The sequence below is a fragment of the Paralichthys olivaceus genome, chromosome 18 (genome assembly GCF_024713975.1).
Source record: "Paralichthys olivaceus isolate ysfri-2021 chromosome 18, ASM2471397v2, whole genome shotgun sequence".
In the NCBI taxonomy this organism is placed as follows: domain Eukaryota; kingdom Metazoa; phylum Chordata; class Actinopteri; order Pleuronectiformes; family Paralichthyidae; genus Paralichthys; species Paralichthys olivaceus.
Window position 1 is genome coordinate 8,998,787 of NC_091110.1, and position 19,153 is coordinate 9,017,939.

Sequence of the window (19,153 nt, forward strand, 5' to 3'; positions counted from 1 at the left end):
TCTAACTCAGCAATCTCCTGCTGCCCCAATTGTCTGGATGTTTTCCGGAGTTTCCGTCTGAAAACAGTTATAGGGATGAATAACCATTCAGTCTCTAGTCTCCAGACAAAGATAATTTTTGAGCTCACAACAGAAAAGGCTGCAACCGAGCGGGGATTCAACCATGAAACCTCTTGTTGTGAAGTGACGATGCTCAAAATTGTCATAGTACCTACAATTCCTTTCCAAGAATCACTGATTATATTCAGCTTGCTATGAAAATCAACTGGCAGCCAAATCACACTTCTTGAGGCCAGTAATCCATCTCAGTAAAAGTTTCTTGGTTGAAGGCAACCGTGGGAAGAAACTCTCCCTGGCATTGATTGATCGTTATGAGCTGCCAAGAAGCATTTCATCGATGAGTAAAAGAAGCATGAGAACTGTGAAAGAAGAAAATGTGGTTGTTTCTTTCATTAAAAGGTTTGTTGTTCAGCTGCCAGTGCCCATTAATGCACCTTGATGTTTATCCCTAACTGCACCTGCCTGCTATAGTAACACAACACGATGACAAAGCGACTTTGACAAAATAATACCATAAGAGATGGATTGTGATGGATTGCCTGTCTCGGGCAAGTTTAAAATTTAAAAGTTGTTTTTCAGACTCTGTTAAAGGAATAAGGAGAAGAAAAAGACGCATATAAATAAAATAATGTAAAGTATATGCAGTTTTTCAGGTAATCTGCTAAATCATGCACACAGCAGAATAACACAATGGCCAGACTGCTCTGCCGTTCTCTCTGCTCGTCCACCCCGCCTTTCTTTTCCTCTGTCTCCCTGTTTCTTATTCTCCACCATATGACTGATCTTTAAATAGGCATAGCCAAAGATTGTTTCCCCAAGAGGACTCCTGGCTGGGCATGAAAACTGCTTACTATGTAATTCATTAGTTCTGGTCCATGATTGAGGTCAGCGCCCCGTGGCATTAGCTGACACCGGCATCTGACTCTGAGCTAACATCTCTCTGCGTCGCCCCCCCGTCTAGCAAGCAGAATGTCTCAGAGATTGGTTATCTCACTGTTAATGTCCTGTTGTTACTGGAGGAGAGTTATCCCTCATGGGGGGTCAACAACACACCACCGCAGATGCCAAGTGCCCCGGCTTTCCATCTGCACGGCAACAGAGATGTGTGGGTAAACAGACAACAAGCTCCTAATCTCCTGCTGGGTCCGAGGGGACCGGATGAGACCAGAGAGATGGCCGGCGGCCGGCACCAGAGGGCAACCTCATCAGGATCTGACTCATGTGCCAAAAAGTCTTATCTCAGGAGTGATGGGGGAAGTGCTTTAGAAGTATTAGGGATGAGGCAGCAATATGCATCCAACGTACTGTATTATGCCAACGGAGATGAAGGATTTGCGGCGTTCTGTGTCCAACTCCACAACTAATGCTAATTTTTCATGTTTCAGTTGGACAGGAGAGTTATTTATGGCACAATCTCATCATTCCTTTTTTTCTCCTTGTTTCCTCTACCAGGAAATTGTCAACTTCAATTGTCGTAAGCTTGTGGCCACCATGCCTCTGTTTGCCAACGCCGACCCCAACTTTGTGACGGGGATGCTGAGCAAGCTGAAGTTCGAGGTCTTTCAACCCAACGACTACATCATCCGGGAGGGCACGGTCGGGAAGAAGATGTATTTCATTCAGCACGGCGTCGCAAGCGTCATCACCAAGTTCAATAAGGAGATGAAGCTGACGGATGGATCATATTTTGGAGGTAAGAACAACAACTGAACAATCGAAACATTTTAATTAAAAGCAAACATGTGTCTGCTGCCATGCAAGAGCAAAAGACTCAGTCTTTTGTTTGACGCTTTTTAAAGTTAAGTTATTACAGAAGTAGATTCTCATTAACCAGTGTTGGATGCTAGTCAGCCTTAACAGTTACATAACCTCTCATCTGGTAGTTGGAGTGGGCCAAGGCATGGATCAGGCATCCCTTAGGACACAGAGGTTCCTCCCCCACTCTTACCCTCTCTCTCTTTCACACACACACACACACACACACATACACACAGGACCTCTTCACCCCCTCCATACATCCCCGCTGCACATGCTTGGCACTGACGAGATCAGCTACTGTAGATGTTCACTGTGTATAAAATCAGAAGCTTCACCCTCGAGCTGCTCTCTGCTGTGCTTTCGTTCTTCCCTCGTCTCCTTCCCTCTCCCATTCCCTCTCCTAAACACTACAAACATCATTCATTTTTTAAACGCATGTAATTTCACTGCACGTTGTTTACTCCAACAAAATCCGCAAGGGCAGACATTGCCGTTTCCACGTGAAAGCCAAGCAAAGCCTCAATTTTAGAGGTTCTTGCATATTTTATCTCATAAATTCATCCCCACTATGGAAGTAGGCTGAGGAGTCTAAGAATACCTTCACTTTGGAGTGTCTGCCGAATGCAGTTCATGTCTCACAGGCGAGCTGAGGAAGGCAGTGAATCAAACACGAGACGAGCTGTCTTTTTTTCTGTTTGGTCAAAGCACAAGATTATTGTCGTACACCGTTTCATGTCGCCACTCAGTCTTTGCTTAAATGTACGACTGCCAGAGAAGGAGGTGCATCTTAAATTCAGCACAGAGTGAAGACTTGTCACACAGCTAGATGTGCAGCATTTGCAGGGCAGCAGCACATCTCATTCAAGCTATTCAATCTCCTGTCCCTATAGCTAAAGAATCACAGTGAGGATAAAACCTTGGGCCAATAAGGCTCAGATAAATGGATCTCGCCGGCAGGGAGTGTCGGTGCATTTATCAAAGAGTTTGAGACCAAGAAAAAAAAAAGGAACCGAAACAACCACAGACTGAACACAGGAGAGAATTTGTTTCTTGACTAACAGAATTTTTTATTAAACGCTTTAGGAAGCTAAAACTTTAAGTATTGTTCGCCTCCTGATGGTCTTTCTGCTGACCCGAACATGTGATTAAGCCGAGGACTAGAGCTTCCAACCAACTGTTATTTTGTAGATTCATTTTTTTTCATTAAATGATGGATGGTTTTGTCCATAAAATATCTGAATATAGTGAAGATTTATATTTGTGTGGTTGCAATTGTGTGGGTTGTTTTAATTCAGTGCAGAGATTCTGAAATAACTGTTTGGTCCAAATTAAAGTAATTAGCAGAATACTTTAAATCAGTTCATTCTAAAGACCTACTACAGATGTATCCAGATGTACAGTACAATCAAATGACTAGTTGAAGCGCAGTGACGAGGTAAACTTCTGTGTTGAATTTATGGATGTGGCTGTAACAGATCAGTAGAACCAGTGTTTTGGCTGCTATATTGCAGATTATATATTATTAGAAAACATGAAAATATTATATTAAAATTGCAGAAATAGTCAAAAACTAAACAGGAATAGTTAGACATTTAAGAAGGTATAATAATAAGTTATTAATAAAAGTAATAATTCCAGAAATGTCTGTCTGTCTGTAGCTTATATCTAAAGAAGCGTTTATCTTATCTGTTTCACACTTGCATGGTTTAGGGCCCAAGGAAGTGCAGCTTCGATTTTGGTGCGATTTGTGATATGTTAATAAACTTTGCATTAGCAAGCAATCTGTAGCAGTGGCGCCATGAAAACAGTGCGTCCACGGCAAAAACAACTGATTCTCCAGTTCAGAGGTTTGGAAACTGAATCCTGCAGCCAGTCTTTACTCGCCGCAGCTTAATACTGAAGTCACTTTTACAATTTCAGACAGAAAACTTCAACCAGCATTGAAGCATCGCCCACCTGGTGTTTTTACCCGTTTACATCCATTAGTAGAGTTGGGAACCCACAGGACACCTCGCCCTTCCTGCTTCTTCTCAAATAATTCCCACTCCCCTTATGACCAGACTGAGAAATCAGTGAAGGGGACTGACACAGAAACAGAGGACGGGGAGAGAGAGAGCGACAAAACCGAGTCCAAAAACAGGAAACTATTAGCATAGTAATGAGCTGGACATGTATGAGGACAGTAGGTCACAAAGTACCTCCAACCATGTCAACGCCTCACCTGCATACTAAAAAGGTATCACGCTATAATCACTCCCGGGCCTCCGTGAATGGGATTACATATTGGTTCCACTGCTCTGTAGTGAGACCAAGGGACTAATAGAGTTTGACGCTAGAACAATAACAGCCAGTGGATAAAAATCCCTGCTGGGCGTCAATGTCTTCCTCACATGGGACTCCATCCTCCTCATCCCGATGGAGAGGAGACCGGGGATAGGGAGCTGGTTGCCATGGTTGTATCCGTGACACATGAAGTGATTGAAAATTATCCACAATGTCCCTGGGCTCACTGGTAACGCTTTGTGACACGGCAACAGACACGTGTCAGGACGCATCATGTGAAGTGTTAGCAGGGACTCACCTGACTTGCACCCACAAATACACACCTTGAAATAGACACAAAGGTCTTCCAGGTGACAGTGCTAATGTTCCCCTCAGTTTGAGTTTGAATAAAGCTTCACTAGTCTAAGTACAGTCGAACCAAAGGGGTTATTTTCCAAAGTGACAGTCACTTTAGTATGAAACTGCCTCTTTGTGTTACAGTTTCTCCACTGCAGTTTAGTGAGAAAACACTGTCAGGCACAGTGGCAGCATAACGTATGATGTATGGACACAGTTATATGGAAACAGTGGTGTTAGCAAAGCCTAAAAATACAGACTTTCCTGCTTTCTTGTTAGCTCAGTGTCGGCGTGGCGCTTTCACGTTCTCCAACAATCGCTCACAACTGGAGGTCAGTGTGGTCTGACAGAATGAATTAGCACCGTTTGAAGCTGTTATTTCAACAGAGGAAAGGAGAGAAAAATAGTTTTGTCTCCCCAGTTGCTTATGCCATTATTTTACTGTGGTTATGGGGCGGTGCAGCAAATCATTTATTTGTAATATTATCTGTCCCCCTGTCTCTGACATGCATGGTTATTGCTTGTTTCCCCTGATTTCAGATAAAAGAATGAGCCCAGACATTGTGATGGACCAGAACCATAATGTCATTTAGAAATTGTTGTTTGAAAGTGGACATCAGGACCCAACAAACCAAGCCAGGTTTAGTTTGGGTATAAACTAGAATTACCAGATTATTAGCTTGGCTAACTGCCTCCTGGTTTTAGCTTGATAAAGAACAGACTTTCCACTGGTTCTTAACTGGATGTACTTTCTTTCATGTCTAATTATTCACATTTAGTTTGAGTATTCCTGCGATTTTGTTTGAATATTTTCATGTTTTGCATATTCAGCAACATCCTTGCAGCCACAGCATCGGTTCTACTCATTTGTTAGTTATATCCAGAGAGAACAGTAAATTCAACACAGCAGCTTGCCTCAGCACTACTTTCAAACTAATCATTTGATTGTACCGGGTTCATCTGGACACATCTGTATTGGGTTTTCAATATGAACTGAAGCTGTAATTAGAAACCTCTCTTGCTTGAGGGGGAGAAAGTTCACTTTCAACTATAACAAAGCTGGCAGGAGAGGAGCATTTGTTGTTTCAGTTCATTCACTGGCCCTTTACTGTCAAACACTGCATGTACCTTTTAATGTAGAACCACGGAACGTCATATGAGCATGTTGGGAGTAAAGAGAGATTTTTATCAACCTAGGCGAACCAATCAGTAACTGTCTTCCTGTCTTGTGAAGTTACATTTAACAACATGCATGCTTTTCTCCGTGCCGTCTTTTGTTAGCAGAGGTACCATCTAAAGGGAGGTTTTTCCATTCCTGAGAGCCCCAACACCTTATTCACACACACAGCGTCGGAGTGTTGCTCTCACATCTCGCACAATCTGTGCTCTATTTTCGTGACAGCTCGTGGCGTAGCTAACAAGGATCACACCACGAGTTGGCATTTAACAATTTAATTAAGGTGGAAGTTCTACTATAGGCTGGTGCAAATGTGGGTGGAGGTTGAGCCGCGTTGGTGGCTGAGCAGAATCAAAGAGAAAGTTGATATGTAGAAGGTACAATGTGAATGAGGAGGATTGTTCACTTTCTGGTGCTACTGATTCATATAAGCAGTGGATGTCAGGTTCTACACATCATCTAACACACATATGCTAATCAGGGATTTACTGATGATAATAATCATGCAAGGAAATGTTGATCATTTTATACGTCCTTGTTTCCCAGTGAGCTATTTTTGTATTCACATGAACACAATGATGCAATAATATCATCATGGCGAGAAGCAAGGATTTAATCTGTCGTCACTGACTACACAAGTTAAACATTAATATTTTAGGTTTCATCACTGATCAATGAGAAATTGTATCATGCTATTTTCCTTTTATTTAACTTTAACCTCACTTTATTTCCGAGGGAAATATTATACTTGCTGTGTTAGAGTACGATAAATGTACTCAAATTAGTTCCTTTTCAGATTAAGATTGTTCATAAAGATATGATAATATCTTAATGTCTTGACCAGTGATTCCCAACCTTTTTTAACTTGCCTAGTCACGTCTCAGAGTTAAATGTAATGGACTGTATTTATAGAGCTTCTCTTTTCTTAATGATGACTCAAGTGGCTCAAAGTAGTTTACATTCACACATTCACACACAAATTCACACAGCGCTTCTATATCTGGCTTTTTGTCTGCCAGTCATGCATCTCATTCGCAGGTTGCCCAAATAGCCGTCAGGAGCTATTCTGGGTTGACTTTGGTGTGTGAACTAGTGAATCGAACCACGATCCCCTGATTGAACGATCCTACCTCCTAGGCCAAATCATTGTATTTGTTTTAGGTTAAAATATGCAGTATATATTGTTAACTGACTACTGTGTCACATTAAGGGACCATTAGCTCTCTGCAGGATGATGAATTATCTGAGTATAATGCAAGTGACAGCACTGCTGATGGGCTTCTCCTTTTATTTACATTCACATTAGCATCTGCTTCTCTACCTTTTCCCACTCTCGGGTCATCTCATGCTAATTTGTACTGTAATTACTGGCTTGAATTCCTTTAAGCCCCTCTGCACCCTCCACTATGCTTACTGTCTCTTCATGTGTCTAATTTCTCCCCCCTCTTTATCCTCTTTTCCTTTGTGCTCGTGCCCCACAGAGATCTGTCTGCTCACCAAGGGCAGACGAACGGCTAGCGTGAGGGCGGACACCTACTGTCGACTCTTCTCTCTCTCCGTCGACCACTTCAATGAGGTGCTAGAGGAGTACCCCATGATGCGACGTGCTTTCGAAACCGTCGCCATCGACCGACTGGATCGCATCGGTAAGCCCTGCCTCGATCTAACTGTCCGATTGGTCGAATCTCTTGCCTGTCATCGTGCCTTGTTGTCTTGTCTTTCTCAGTATTCGTTTGCCTTCCTTGTTCATAAAAGCATTGTGTCTGCCATCTTGTGCTGCATGACATGTATGCCGTTTCCCCCCCCCCCAACTTCCGTCTTTTTTATTGTGTGTCTAAAATATTATGAAAGAACATTTTTATGTAACCAGTATTAATCCTTCTAGAGAACCAAAGTAGTGTTTTATGGTTGGATTAACTGGGAGACAGTGCATGCCGCTGTCCGGGAGGGAGTCAGGTCGCCCCCTCGTTGGTTTGGTGTCGACCCCCCCCGCTGGATGCCACCGAGTGGATGGAAGCTAACCTCACATGCATGTGTGTCTGGTCCTCTTTCCACTCATCTGCACTCCTGGGTATGAGCAGCACCCCACCCCATATCAGAGATGTCAAAATCAACCAGACACGAAGCCCATGAAAAAAACGGGTGACGTCAGGGAGTTATTCCCAGTCCAGGCAGGACCCTGTAGTTTCATTCAGCTTTACCCACGTCATCAATAACACTCCCTTCTTTTCACTGTCTACATTTATAGAAGAACTTGGCCATGAAAGATTGTAGTTAGAATAGAATAAGTGGTAAGACACACTGTAGATGTGTTACAGTTTAAAAAGGGGCACATGTATGTATCACAAAGAGGGCAATAATTGGTTGCATATTCTTTTCTAAGACTTTGATTGGAACTGACACTGATAAATAATACACATAGAAGATTATAAGATAACGAGTGTTGTAGTAGAACATATGTCTTTGTCTTTGCTCATATTCAGCCTCATTAGAAATATGTATATTTTTTAAAATTGTATTGCTCTCCTCCTAAAACCTTTTTATTGATAAATAACTTGACAACACACTATTCTATATGTCTCATGTATCGAGTGTATCAACTTTATTGAAATGATTTATATTTCAAAAAATAATTATTGGATCTTGAGGCTGCAGGTGGTGAAAACGTTGCATTTTACACAACTCTGCTGTTGTACAGAAAGCTGCTTCCTCATTTAAACCTATAATAAATCTCTTAAATAAGCCAAATTAGAGATGATTTATGGTTGATATCATTGGCTTATATGGCTGCTGGACAGGCAGCTGGTCATTGGCCACATGTTATCAGTGCGTTTGCCTCTGGCTTTACTTAATAAAGCTGCCTTCTTGTCAACGTTTATGCCCGTCGATAAAGCTAAAGCACGTCATGATTATCTATTTAGTTACTGTCCAACAATTACATCCACCTCAAAATTATATCTCCTGTATAGAAAATGTTGAATTTGCATAGTGACAGTGTGCCAATGTTGTCTCATATCAGTGGTTAAGCTTGCAGTCTGTATCCACTTCTCTATCTGTTCCTGTTGATTTTCTTTGTCATGGCTTTGTATTTGTGTATTATTTTTGCCTGATACGGGCACGTCGTCAGTATTGAATTGCTTTGCGACCCAAGTTTTTGACACTGAAACACTGTAGTCAGCGACAGGCAACAACAACAACAACAACAACAAGACCTCTCCAAGTCAATCAGAACCCAACAACAGATGTGTGTCACTGCATAGACAACCTTTTCTCCTCAGAGATATGTTCGTATACAACTGTGATTTTGGAGGGAACATCAAGTTGTCTGGATCAGGGCTGGACGATATGGCCATATAGTATAAAAATGTTCATATCAGTCAATATTGGTAATCATCATGATCAGTGGGACATTATCATTTACATTAAAGACTGATTTCATAAGGACAGAGAATCACAAACACTTTAAAACATTTTACGAATCTGAAATATATTTAATATGTATTATACCTCTTTACTGTGATTGCACAATGCAATATGTCTTTACACATTAAACCTTTGTTGTATTGCTATTGATGAAATTATATTGCAATATTTCTTTATTGTCCAGCCCTCTTCTGGATTATATCAAAAATATCTGATAACAAATCTGCAATATTCCATAGTACCCATGTCTGATTAATTATTAACAGTCACTTTGTAGAGCAGTTTATGCCCTCTGCAATATGTGCTCATACCAAGTATGCCAAGTGAATATGGTGAGTGCTAGGCAACTAAAACAGTTTGGTTCAGTCTAGGGAAAGATTGTGGTCATGTTTACATTTTTACAACCCTAAAGCTGCCTTCACATGATAAGAAACTTGCTCTTAATTCACAGCTCGGTAGGGGGCGCTGACATTTCCGGAGGCGAAGGGCTGCACAGGTATACGTAATAAAGAAGCACATCAGGAGGCACATAAACAGCGTAGCTAACTTTCCTTGAATTGAGAAAGTCTTCCTTGGGGTCAAAGTTTCAATGGTTTAAATTTCAAGCGCAGCACTCGGTGGCGGTTTTCAAGCGGTGTGCCGCATCAGGGGTAGTGCATCCACCTGGTCGGGTACCACCTCTCCCCCTACAGGAAAACAAGGGAAGAGTCAGCACAGAGCAGTTATAATCCTCATCATGTGTGGGCGGCATAATACAAGATGAAATCTTTTAACTTCTTCCATTCACCCACCAAATACTATGCAACACATGAATGCTACACTGCATCTTGCATTAGAATTGAACTATAGTAAATTAGCTGCATATGAACATATTTCACAGGGGACAAGGTTGCATATTTTTACTAATATACAAAAAAACACACATCATCTGTGTTTGCCCTGTAGTGAAGTGTTTAATTTGTTTTCACTGTGCCCTTCTCAAACACACTGTATGCCCTTTGACCTCTTCAGTCCTTAATCTACATTTGCCCTTTTTCTGAGAGCTGAGTTAACTTTTCACCGCAGCTGAACGTTAGAAAAAACGAAAGCTGCCCACTCTGAGGGACACCTCTCAGAGTGACATACAGTAGATTGGATCCTTCCAGACTGACCATGAAGGGGGTTTTGTCTCATACGAGGGAAGATACTTTTGTCATGATCCGTGCTGGTTGTATCGTTTCTCTATATGAACTGCATTTGGTTACATGCTTGTCTTGCTCTAAAAAAGGAAAGAAAAAGTAACCATGCTTTGAAACCAATAACGTGTTGCACATTTGACGTTATCTTTTATCTATCTAAAAATCATTTGACCAGGAGTCCGTCTTGAGACGAGCACATCTCGTTTTCAAGAGTGTCCTGGCCGACGAGTAGGCATCAGGTAAACACTTTATTCCAATTCCAACATTCGAACAGGGACAAATTGACCTTTAGAGGTTTGCTAAATGGACCCGGTCTCAGAGTCATCCTCCAAGAGTTTGACCTCTTGCTAAAGGTTACATCAACTGTTATTAATTCTTGCATAAGTGACACGCAAACCAAGTCACCCACACTAGTCCTGCACATGTTTTGCTGGACACATTCAAAATAAGACAATCAAGGAAACAAAGAGACCTCATTCAGTGTCACATGTCATGTTTTATTTTGTGACCTATCTCTGCACAGAATAATCAGATGGATTATGAATACATACTCAGCTCGATTGCTGTGACATTTTTATGTTATCTTTGAATTCTTTGTTCAAAGTCGACTCACAGATGAATTCATGTCTGCAGATTAGTAAAAACTTTACTAATGCAACGCCACCTACAGTTTTTGTTACATGCAGAAATCCCATTTCATTTTCTATTCATGTTTTCACCAATAGAGAAAAAAATTTGTTTCTGATTGTCTGACTTATATTACTTTAGTCTTTTCTGTCAATAATTTAAGAAAAGACAATAATGACACTATTGGCACTAGTCAATTAAATATTTTGGCTAAAACTTGAAGCAGACACAGAGCTGCAGTAATGTCATGTTGTTCACATGTGGAGCGTAAAAGTTTATTCAACCCATTAAGAATCATTTTATCACGCACATTTACACCAGTTATACCCTTTAACATTTTTTTCAGTAATTTTGCAGTTAATAAAATCTGAAGAAATGAATCTCCTGTGAAGAGATGAATTAAATAGAACAATTTAATGTATTACAGACTTATCAGAATACATTGTAAGTCAGAATTTAAAATGTGTAATTGTTTGGTGAAGCCTTAAATGCATCTCTAAATGTTTTTTTGTTTTTTTTACAAAATACTTGAATATTATTTATGTGATGTTATTTATGTGTTGTGTTTTGATTGTTCTTTATTGGTTTGTTTGGTGCTTTTGTTGGCTTAAAGCAGCTTCAGAGGATTTTTTTCAGATATGGGTTATTTACTGTATTATCTTTTTAATCAAATTGATTGATTAATGAAAAATATATATTTAACTAATCCTATTGGTTCTATTATGCGTGAAAAGACGCATTTATATATTAATACAGGTTTTGTTTCAAATGGTGATCTGACCCATATCTGATCTATTTTTATTTTAATATTACAAGTTTTATATATATAATAGAAACCTTTATGAACCCATGGGTGGTGTTTACATTTTGTTCATGTTTTAGTTTTTCTTGTTGTTTCTTTGTATGTTTTCATTTTGTTTGTTGGCTTGTTTGTTGACTTCCTTTTTTTTAGTTTATAGATCAGATGTAATGCATTTTATGGACATGTTCAGAAATGATCACTGGTACTGGAATATTTTGAACGTATACATAGAGTATAAGCCAGGTTTTGTAAGGTTTAAAGTGTCCCACTCGGTTGACCCCTAGTCCTGTAGATTTGCAGTGTGAAAATAAGTGTGGGTTAAGCTCAGTACAGTGTTAATTTTATACCATTAAGTTTGGAATTAATTAATCATTTGATGCAATAGTGTATTGCCGGAAATGCAATTCTGCAGCTCCACATCCCGATCACCACCGCGCAGACTATGGCTCCAAATTATATTAAAAGCACTTATATCTGGGATATCCATCTTTATTTTCAGTCTATGGTTCACACCATATAGTTTTGTTTGGGCTGCATAAGTTCATAACCTCTTTACCTCCAGCCCAACCCCCCCTACCTCATTTCTACCTCCTTCAAAAGTGACAGTTACACCACCTATATACTCCATGCTGAAAAGAGGCTATCATAGCTATTCACATTGTTTTTACCAATGGAGTAACTACATCCATCAAGCTTGAACGAACTACAGAAAAATATCAGCTCTCCAGAAGAGATACAAAGTGAAATATTCTTCATATAATATGCTGCAAGCAACTTAACTTCAAGTGTATAATACTGTTCCTCTTAAAATCGGATAAATGTTTTATGTGCCTATTTATCTTTTGCACGTCCTTAACTGAGTAACAAAAAGGATGAGATGAGGAGATTAACTGAATAACAAAAAGGATGAGATCAGATGAAGAGATTAGAGGAGGAGAGAAATAAGAGGAGGCCAGAGGAAAACAGGAGGGCAGCAGGGGGAGGAACACATGAGACAGATGGCCTGCACCCCGGAATAGGTCACAGAAGCCTGTAACAGTGCAATTTGTATGAGCTGTTTCTTGATTCAGAAGATTGTTTGTATATATGACAGTGCATTTCTCCTTTAAAATTATGAATATTTTACACAGTGACTGATGCCAAATTCCCTGAACTCACAGAAATAACCCTTCGTCTAACCACCTTGTTGATGAAACCAGCAAATATTCACATCCTCACCAGGTTCAGCTTTGGAAAAATAACAAACATGTGTTGTCCTTCCGATCTACAGAGTTTAACCCCGTCACCTTTAAAAATGCAATGAGAGCAGCCTTGTAAGTTCACAGTAGTGCTATATTCAAGTGCGTGGTGCTAGTTCTTTAGCTCCTTACTACCCGACCTTGTAGTGACTGTTGCCGTCAAAGTGAACGTGAAACGAAGAACTTCATTCTAAGACGCCGACGGCAAAGATAAACACAACATCCATCCATTTTCAGCTGCTATGGCAGTAAAGGTCCTTCCTTTTAGCTGAATGCACGGGTTGTAAGCAGCCTTGAGGAGGAGAGAGCCGCACAGCAAGTCCTGCAGACTCGACGGGAAACTTGCCGGAGAAAATATTCTGTCCACAAGGACGGAGCTTAGTGATTGAGTGACTGTGGCTAAAGCCGTCACCGCACTGAAATTCCACTCTGTCTTCTTTGGCGACAAATAATGCTCCGCAGCCCCATCGATATGCAAGGTCAAAAGTAATTACAAGAAAATGCATCTTCTCGATAAACGTGGACAGAGTCATTTAAAAGCAAACACTTTAAAGGGAGCATTAATCTTTAGTATCATTATCACCTAATGCGGCAGCTCCCTCTTCAAAACGAAAACAAGACGTCTTTCATTTAGTAGCATTTTACCACAGGTTTGCTCCTAAACTCCCAAAGCCTCAAACGCGTTTGGTGTTGCACGACGCCATCTGTCAAACCTTTTATTATCATGGTTCATGACTTTATGACGAGCTGGGAACGAGTTCTAAGCCTGTGGGCTGAAAATGCCCTTTAGAGTGCACAACTGAAACTATATATTTACTGTATTAAGGGAGCAATTTATTTTTATTATACAATCGTGTAGATTTTACTAAAATAGATGTAAGTATCCAGATCATTTCATGCAAATTTTAATGATAAAGATAACATGACATTCTGTGGTAAGAAAGTTTATGATTATGTGTTAATATTTACCTATAAAATATCCATGGTAAGGTACAGTAGTGTATGTAGGAATAGATCTTTGTTGCTGTCCTTTCTTGTTTTTATTGAACCTTAAAAACTCTTAAAGCTTATCTGAGTGTCCTTATGATGTGTTTTAGTCGAGTTGTCATTGTGATTTAAATAGAATGTGACTTTAAATTTATTCTTCCAGTTTAGACCTTTTGTCTTTTCTTCTTAAAAAAACTGTCCAGTAACGTGTGTGGGTCCCACTCATCAGTATTCTTCTGTGTCCCATTGTCCACATCAGCACCTTCCACAGTCGACGCTATCACATCACTCTTTTAGTAATTTTTGTCTCCTTATGTGTCCTTCACCCCTCTGTATACTTCTCCATAGCCATTACCATACAATGTTCTCCACACTTTATATTCAATATGACAAAACTTAGTGGACATGAAAAGATGCAGCTTGTAAGATTAGACCATTTCATGGAATCAGGAATGTGAAACCTCTGTATGAAATTTGGTGCAAATGCAAACATGCTTCAGTCTTACTACTGAAATCTACAAGCTGCATCTTTATGAATACTGTCCTCAATTCTGCCCTGTCCCTGTGGTTTAGTGTAACCAAAGTTTGCCATGGCTGTATGTGCTCACTTTTCCTGACTGCACCCCAACAGGGAAGAAGAACTCCTTGCTGCTGCAGAAGTTCCAGAAGGATCTGAACGCCGGCGTTTTCAACACGCAGGAGAACGAGATATTGAAGCAGATTATCCGTCAGGACAGGGAGATGGTGATGATGGTGGACCGCAAACAATCGGTCACCGGGATGAACTCAACACCAATGTCAGGAAACTCCATCATTAACTCACCAGCCCAGCCGCCCTTCGCTGCCTTCGGCACCAATCAGCTCCAGCAGTCCTCAGTACCCCTGACCTTCAGTGCTTCAGCTATAGCCAATGCCTCCGCTGCCCGCATGCTGCCTGCCGCTGCTGCTGCCGCAGCGCAGGGAATTTACCCCGTACCCAGTGTTTCCCATGGCAACCTGAGTTCTTCCTCGGCCAACCCACAGACCCCGCTGCAGCAGCAGGGAGCGATCATGTCGCCCTGCTCCTTCACGGCTGCCATGTGCAGTCCGCCCGTGCAGACCCCTATGGCAAGCCGGAGCTTCCAGTACGGCTCACGCACAGCCTCCCAGCTGTCACTCATCCAGCAGCCCCTTGCCCAACCATCTCTATCAACACAGCAGCAGCTTGCTCAGCAGCCCGCTGTGTCAACTGCAGCTGCAACCTCTGCAGCGCAGCAGCAGCAACAGCAGCCGTCGCCTCAGCAGGTCCCTTCACCTCAGCGGGGAGACATGCACAAGAGCACACAGGCTCTTCAGTCAGGCAGCTTGAGTCGAGATGTCCGACACTTATCGGCCTCCCAACCGTCACTGCCACATGACACATCTCTGGGGCCCAGGGTGCACCCAGCCTCAGGAGACTCTCTGGCCTCCATCGTACCACCAACAGCAGCAGCGATCCAGGGAATGAATCTGCAGAGTGGAATCCGCACCACGGTGCCCCAGCGGGTCAACTTGTTCCGGCAGATGTCATCAGGAGCTCTGCCCCCAGTTCGCTCAGCCACGGCAGCGGCGGCGGCGGCAGCAGTGGCAGCAGCAGCATCTTCATCCTCAACCCAGCACAGGGAATCCCCCGGATCGAGGAGAGATTCTGTCCTGAGCAGTACGGAGACTGAGCAAGACAAAATGCGTTTTGCATCAAATTTATGATCCCATTTTTGTTCCCCCTTTTCATTTTTTAAACTTAAACATGTTTGGAGATACAGCAAAAGAGATGAAAATGAGGAACTCCAGCATTTTTGTTTCTCTCCGGTTTTCTTCTAAAATAACCTCAAAGAATTCCTGTACATACAAGCCCTTGTATTATATTTTAGACACATTGTCTCCCTAAACTTAAGAATGTATATTATACAGACACATCTGTTTCTTTTACGCCATATTAATCATTTATATATATAAATATATGCAGCTATACACGTACATACAAATATACATGTATATGTATGTATGTATGTATGTATGTATGTATGTATAGCTGTGTGGATGGATGATGTGTGCGAGTGTGTGTGTGTATATGACTGTGTATAAAATCCAACTACAATATTTGGCAATGGCAATTTAAAAGCTGTAGTATAAACATCAGTCTTCCTTTCTGACAAATATAAAGAATTATATATGATGTAATTTTTTTTTTCTTTTCTTTTTTTGCTTTCTTTTTTAAAACTGGAATGCATTGTGGATTACGACAATGAGTTTAGTTTTTTACCACTGAAGAAGAGGAAAATCATCTTCTCCTATTAAGAAGCTTTAGGCACCACTGTGGAATAATAAGTGCGAGCAACTCTGATGAATAATCTCAGAAAGCACACGTAAAAATAAATCTCACACGCTGATTTCCTGAACCTCCATCCCAGAAACCAACGAATACTGTAACTAAGTGTTATGTTGCTTTCAGCGATGAGATATCCAGTCTGCTGAGCTGCTATATCCCCACAGCGGCTCGCAAACAAACTCTTGACAGTGTTATGGGTCAAAAGGGAATAGATAATAGAAATGCTGATTTCTGTATTTTTTAGTTTGGAGTGTGGAGAAAGATATGGATGGATGCTATTGTTTTTCTATTTCTGATTTCAGATGGCTGAGATGTTATGTAACGTTGCTTAAAAATTCTGTGTATATTTATAATATTTATAAACTAAAGATTATCACCATTATGCAATAGACTGTGACATAAAGATTACCTATATGTGTGCTGTAAATAGTTTTGTAGAGCTAGTATTTACAGATACTGTGTGGTGCATTCTCTATCATAACAATGTCTTACTTCTAACAGGAACCTGGATCATCTATATGAGACAAAAAGGTTAAGAGACAAAAATACGTACGTTTCATAAGAGATAGACAAACCTTAATGCAATAGCTAGCACAACTTAATGGTGAGAAATGTCTGATCGGAGGACATTTAATAATCCCCCCCTCTCTCTGTATACTACCCCTAGCTCTACTATCGTTTTTAACACATCAAGTGAACAACAATATTTACCTTCATTCACATCGTCCTATTGAGAGTAAACACGTCTTTTCTTTGTTGCCTCACTTCCTCAAAAGCAACTCATTTTAGGAATGATTATTTTGGTTTTAAAAGTCAAGCTGATTATTTTATGAAATGGATTATTCAAGGACAGGCTCACGTTTTTTACGTATTTAATTTAGATTTCAGTGCTTGCTCATCTGCTTCTTGAGTCAAACTGTACTGTACGCTCTCACATCACAATTACTGTAATTGAACAGCCTGGCCTCAAAGACGTCAGGTTTCCAGTTGCTCAAGTGTGTAGAGGGGTTAGAATCTTCACTGAGGTCATTCTGTGCCTCTGCAAGTTTGGGAGGGGGGTGAACGCTGGTTTGCATTAAGGTTTCTCTCTCATGTAAATCCATTACATGGGCTTAGCCACTCTCAACTGACCCAGACTGACGCTCAGAGGGGGAAGCAAGGTCAAGCCAGAATACTGTGACTCACTCTATTAAAAAAAAAAAAAAAGAAAGAAAAAAAAAGGATTTCAAATATTTTAATCTTATAATAGCTAAAGTATTTGATGACTCTGCAGCCATTACGGCTAACAGGTCATTTTCCTGCACACACTGTTGATTGTACATCGTGCTCAAGCCCTCCCTGTCTGTGTTCTGTCATTTCACTACTTCTACATAGAGTCATAGTTTTCACGGCACCATCAGTTCGGAGTGACTAAGCCCTCGGTCGGTGATGACGGTATTTTAAGAAGACCTCGAGTCTTGGCTCCAGATTATGTCGATAGTGTACTGATACAGCCGATCCACCAGTTGTCATGAAAGCATGCACTGTCACAAATACTTAAAAGAAAAAAAGATACTATCTCAAAAATGTTGACGTTAAATGTTAATGTTAGATTACGTTTCGTTCGCTGTCCGTCTGCCTAGACTCTGTGTGTGTGAACAGAAGCATCGACTCTTCACATGGACATTCTTAAGTATTCGTGCCTAAACTATAGCCATGTTCCATCCTTCGTTAAGCGTGCAAGCTCGTTGCGTGCGGGGGGATGGGGGGGCACTTCCTGCACACGACCGCCTGTTCATTTTTACTATACTCTACGTGTTCTATGTCTCAGTGTTTTTAGACGGGGAAGGAGCAAGCGATGATGATGGCCAAATGTCTCCGTTTATCCAATTGGTACCTTTTTAACTTACAATGTGAACTTCTATCTAGAGCCAGGTTTTTTTTTTCTTCCTTAAGTTCTCAGTCAAGCTATTTAGGATATTTAATGAAGTTGTGTACAGTTTAAAAGTTAAAAAAAAAAAAAAAAAGTGCAATCTTTAGACTTTGCAGTCAGGTCACACTCAAAATTGGGAGAACCTTTATATGTTTCTTTGTCACGAGTCGCTGATGTTTGGATTGAATATTGATGCGTGGAAGGAAAACTGGCCAAAGCAAAACATTCTGAGTCATTGTCTTTGTTATTTAAATTGCACTTTCTGATAATTTAAAGAAGGAAAAACAAAAGAAAAGGGAGGGATTCTTTCAGCAAGATTTAGAGATGTTGAATGAGTCCGAAAGGGAGCAACATCCCCGAGAGTTCGTGCTGCCCTGATCCTGTACGAGGTTCTAAATGATTAGGTTGGTGGTGGTGGGGGAGGGAGGGGGGTGTTCTATTTACAACAGAGAGCGCTTAATCGTGAATATGCCATAGTGAATAGGAACTAGTGCACAGTCAAGATGGATAGCAGCACTGTTGGTTTGTGCTGTTTTTGATACTTGCCTTTGGAGGGAGAGCTTCCCAACTATGTGCTTTTTTTCACTATACCAATCACAAACTAACATACTGGAATGGGCATTAATGGTGATGTACAACACAAAACTAATGAGCTTACATATTAGCAGTATAGAGACTCTCAACAAACCAGCACATATATTTGTATATTTCTTTTTTTTGTTTGTTTTGTTGGTTTGAGGATAAAAAAAATAATAGTAATAAAGAGATGCAAAAAGAACTGAGTATAATGCCCAGAGAGGACAAACCAAATGCTCGTTTGGTTTCCGACGACCACAGGTTTCATATGTTTACTGATGATGTGCGTAGCGGAGCGAGGGGGAGGGCGGGAGCCGCAGCGAGCCGCAGCGAGCCACTCCGTCCTCCTCTGCGCCGCTCACACGGTCATTGTTCAGCTCATGCTCATGTAATCCAAGGTTTAGAGACAACGAACTATTAGTTGGTTATTTGATACAGACGAAAGAAAG

The 19,153-nt window shown here is 40.9% G+C and overlaps 1 protein-coding gene across 3 annotated transcripts in view; it reads left to right on the forward strand.

Annotated features, from left to right (window-relative positions):
• Nucleotides 1-17,436, forward strand: part of LOC109625960 (potassium/sodium hyperpolarization-activated cyclic nucleotide-gated channel 1) — a 64,854-nt gene extending 47,418 nt beyond the window's left edge. The window contains exons 6-9 of one of the 3 annotated variants that reach the window (XM_069513637.1): nt 1,513-1,753; nt 7,096-7,260; nt 10,391-10,454; nt 14,501-14,827. In XM_069513637.1, coding sequence (XP_069369738.1) covers nt 1,513-1,753; nt 7,096-7,260; nt 10,391-10,454; nt 14,501-14,687 — 657 coding nt within the window. In that variant the 3' untranslated portion in view covers nt 14,688-14,827. Of the gene's footprint in view, nt 1-1,512; nt 1,754-7,095; nt 7,261-10,390; nt 10,455-12,914; nt 12,958-14,500 lie in introns of all 3 variants that reach the window. The other 2 variants (XM_069513638.1, XM_020081584.2) reach the window with 2 other exon arrangements.
• Nucleotides 17,437-19,153: the final 1,717 nt, after the last annotated feature.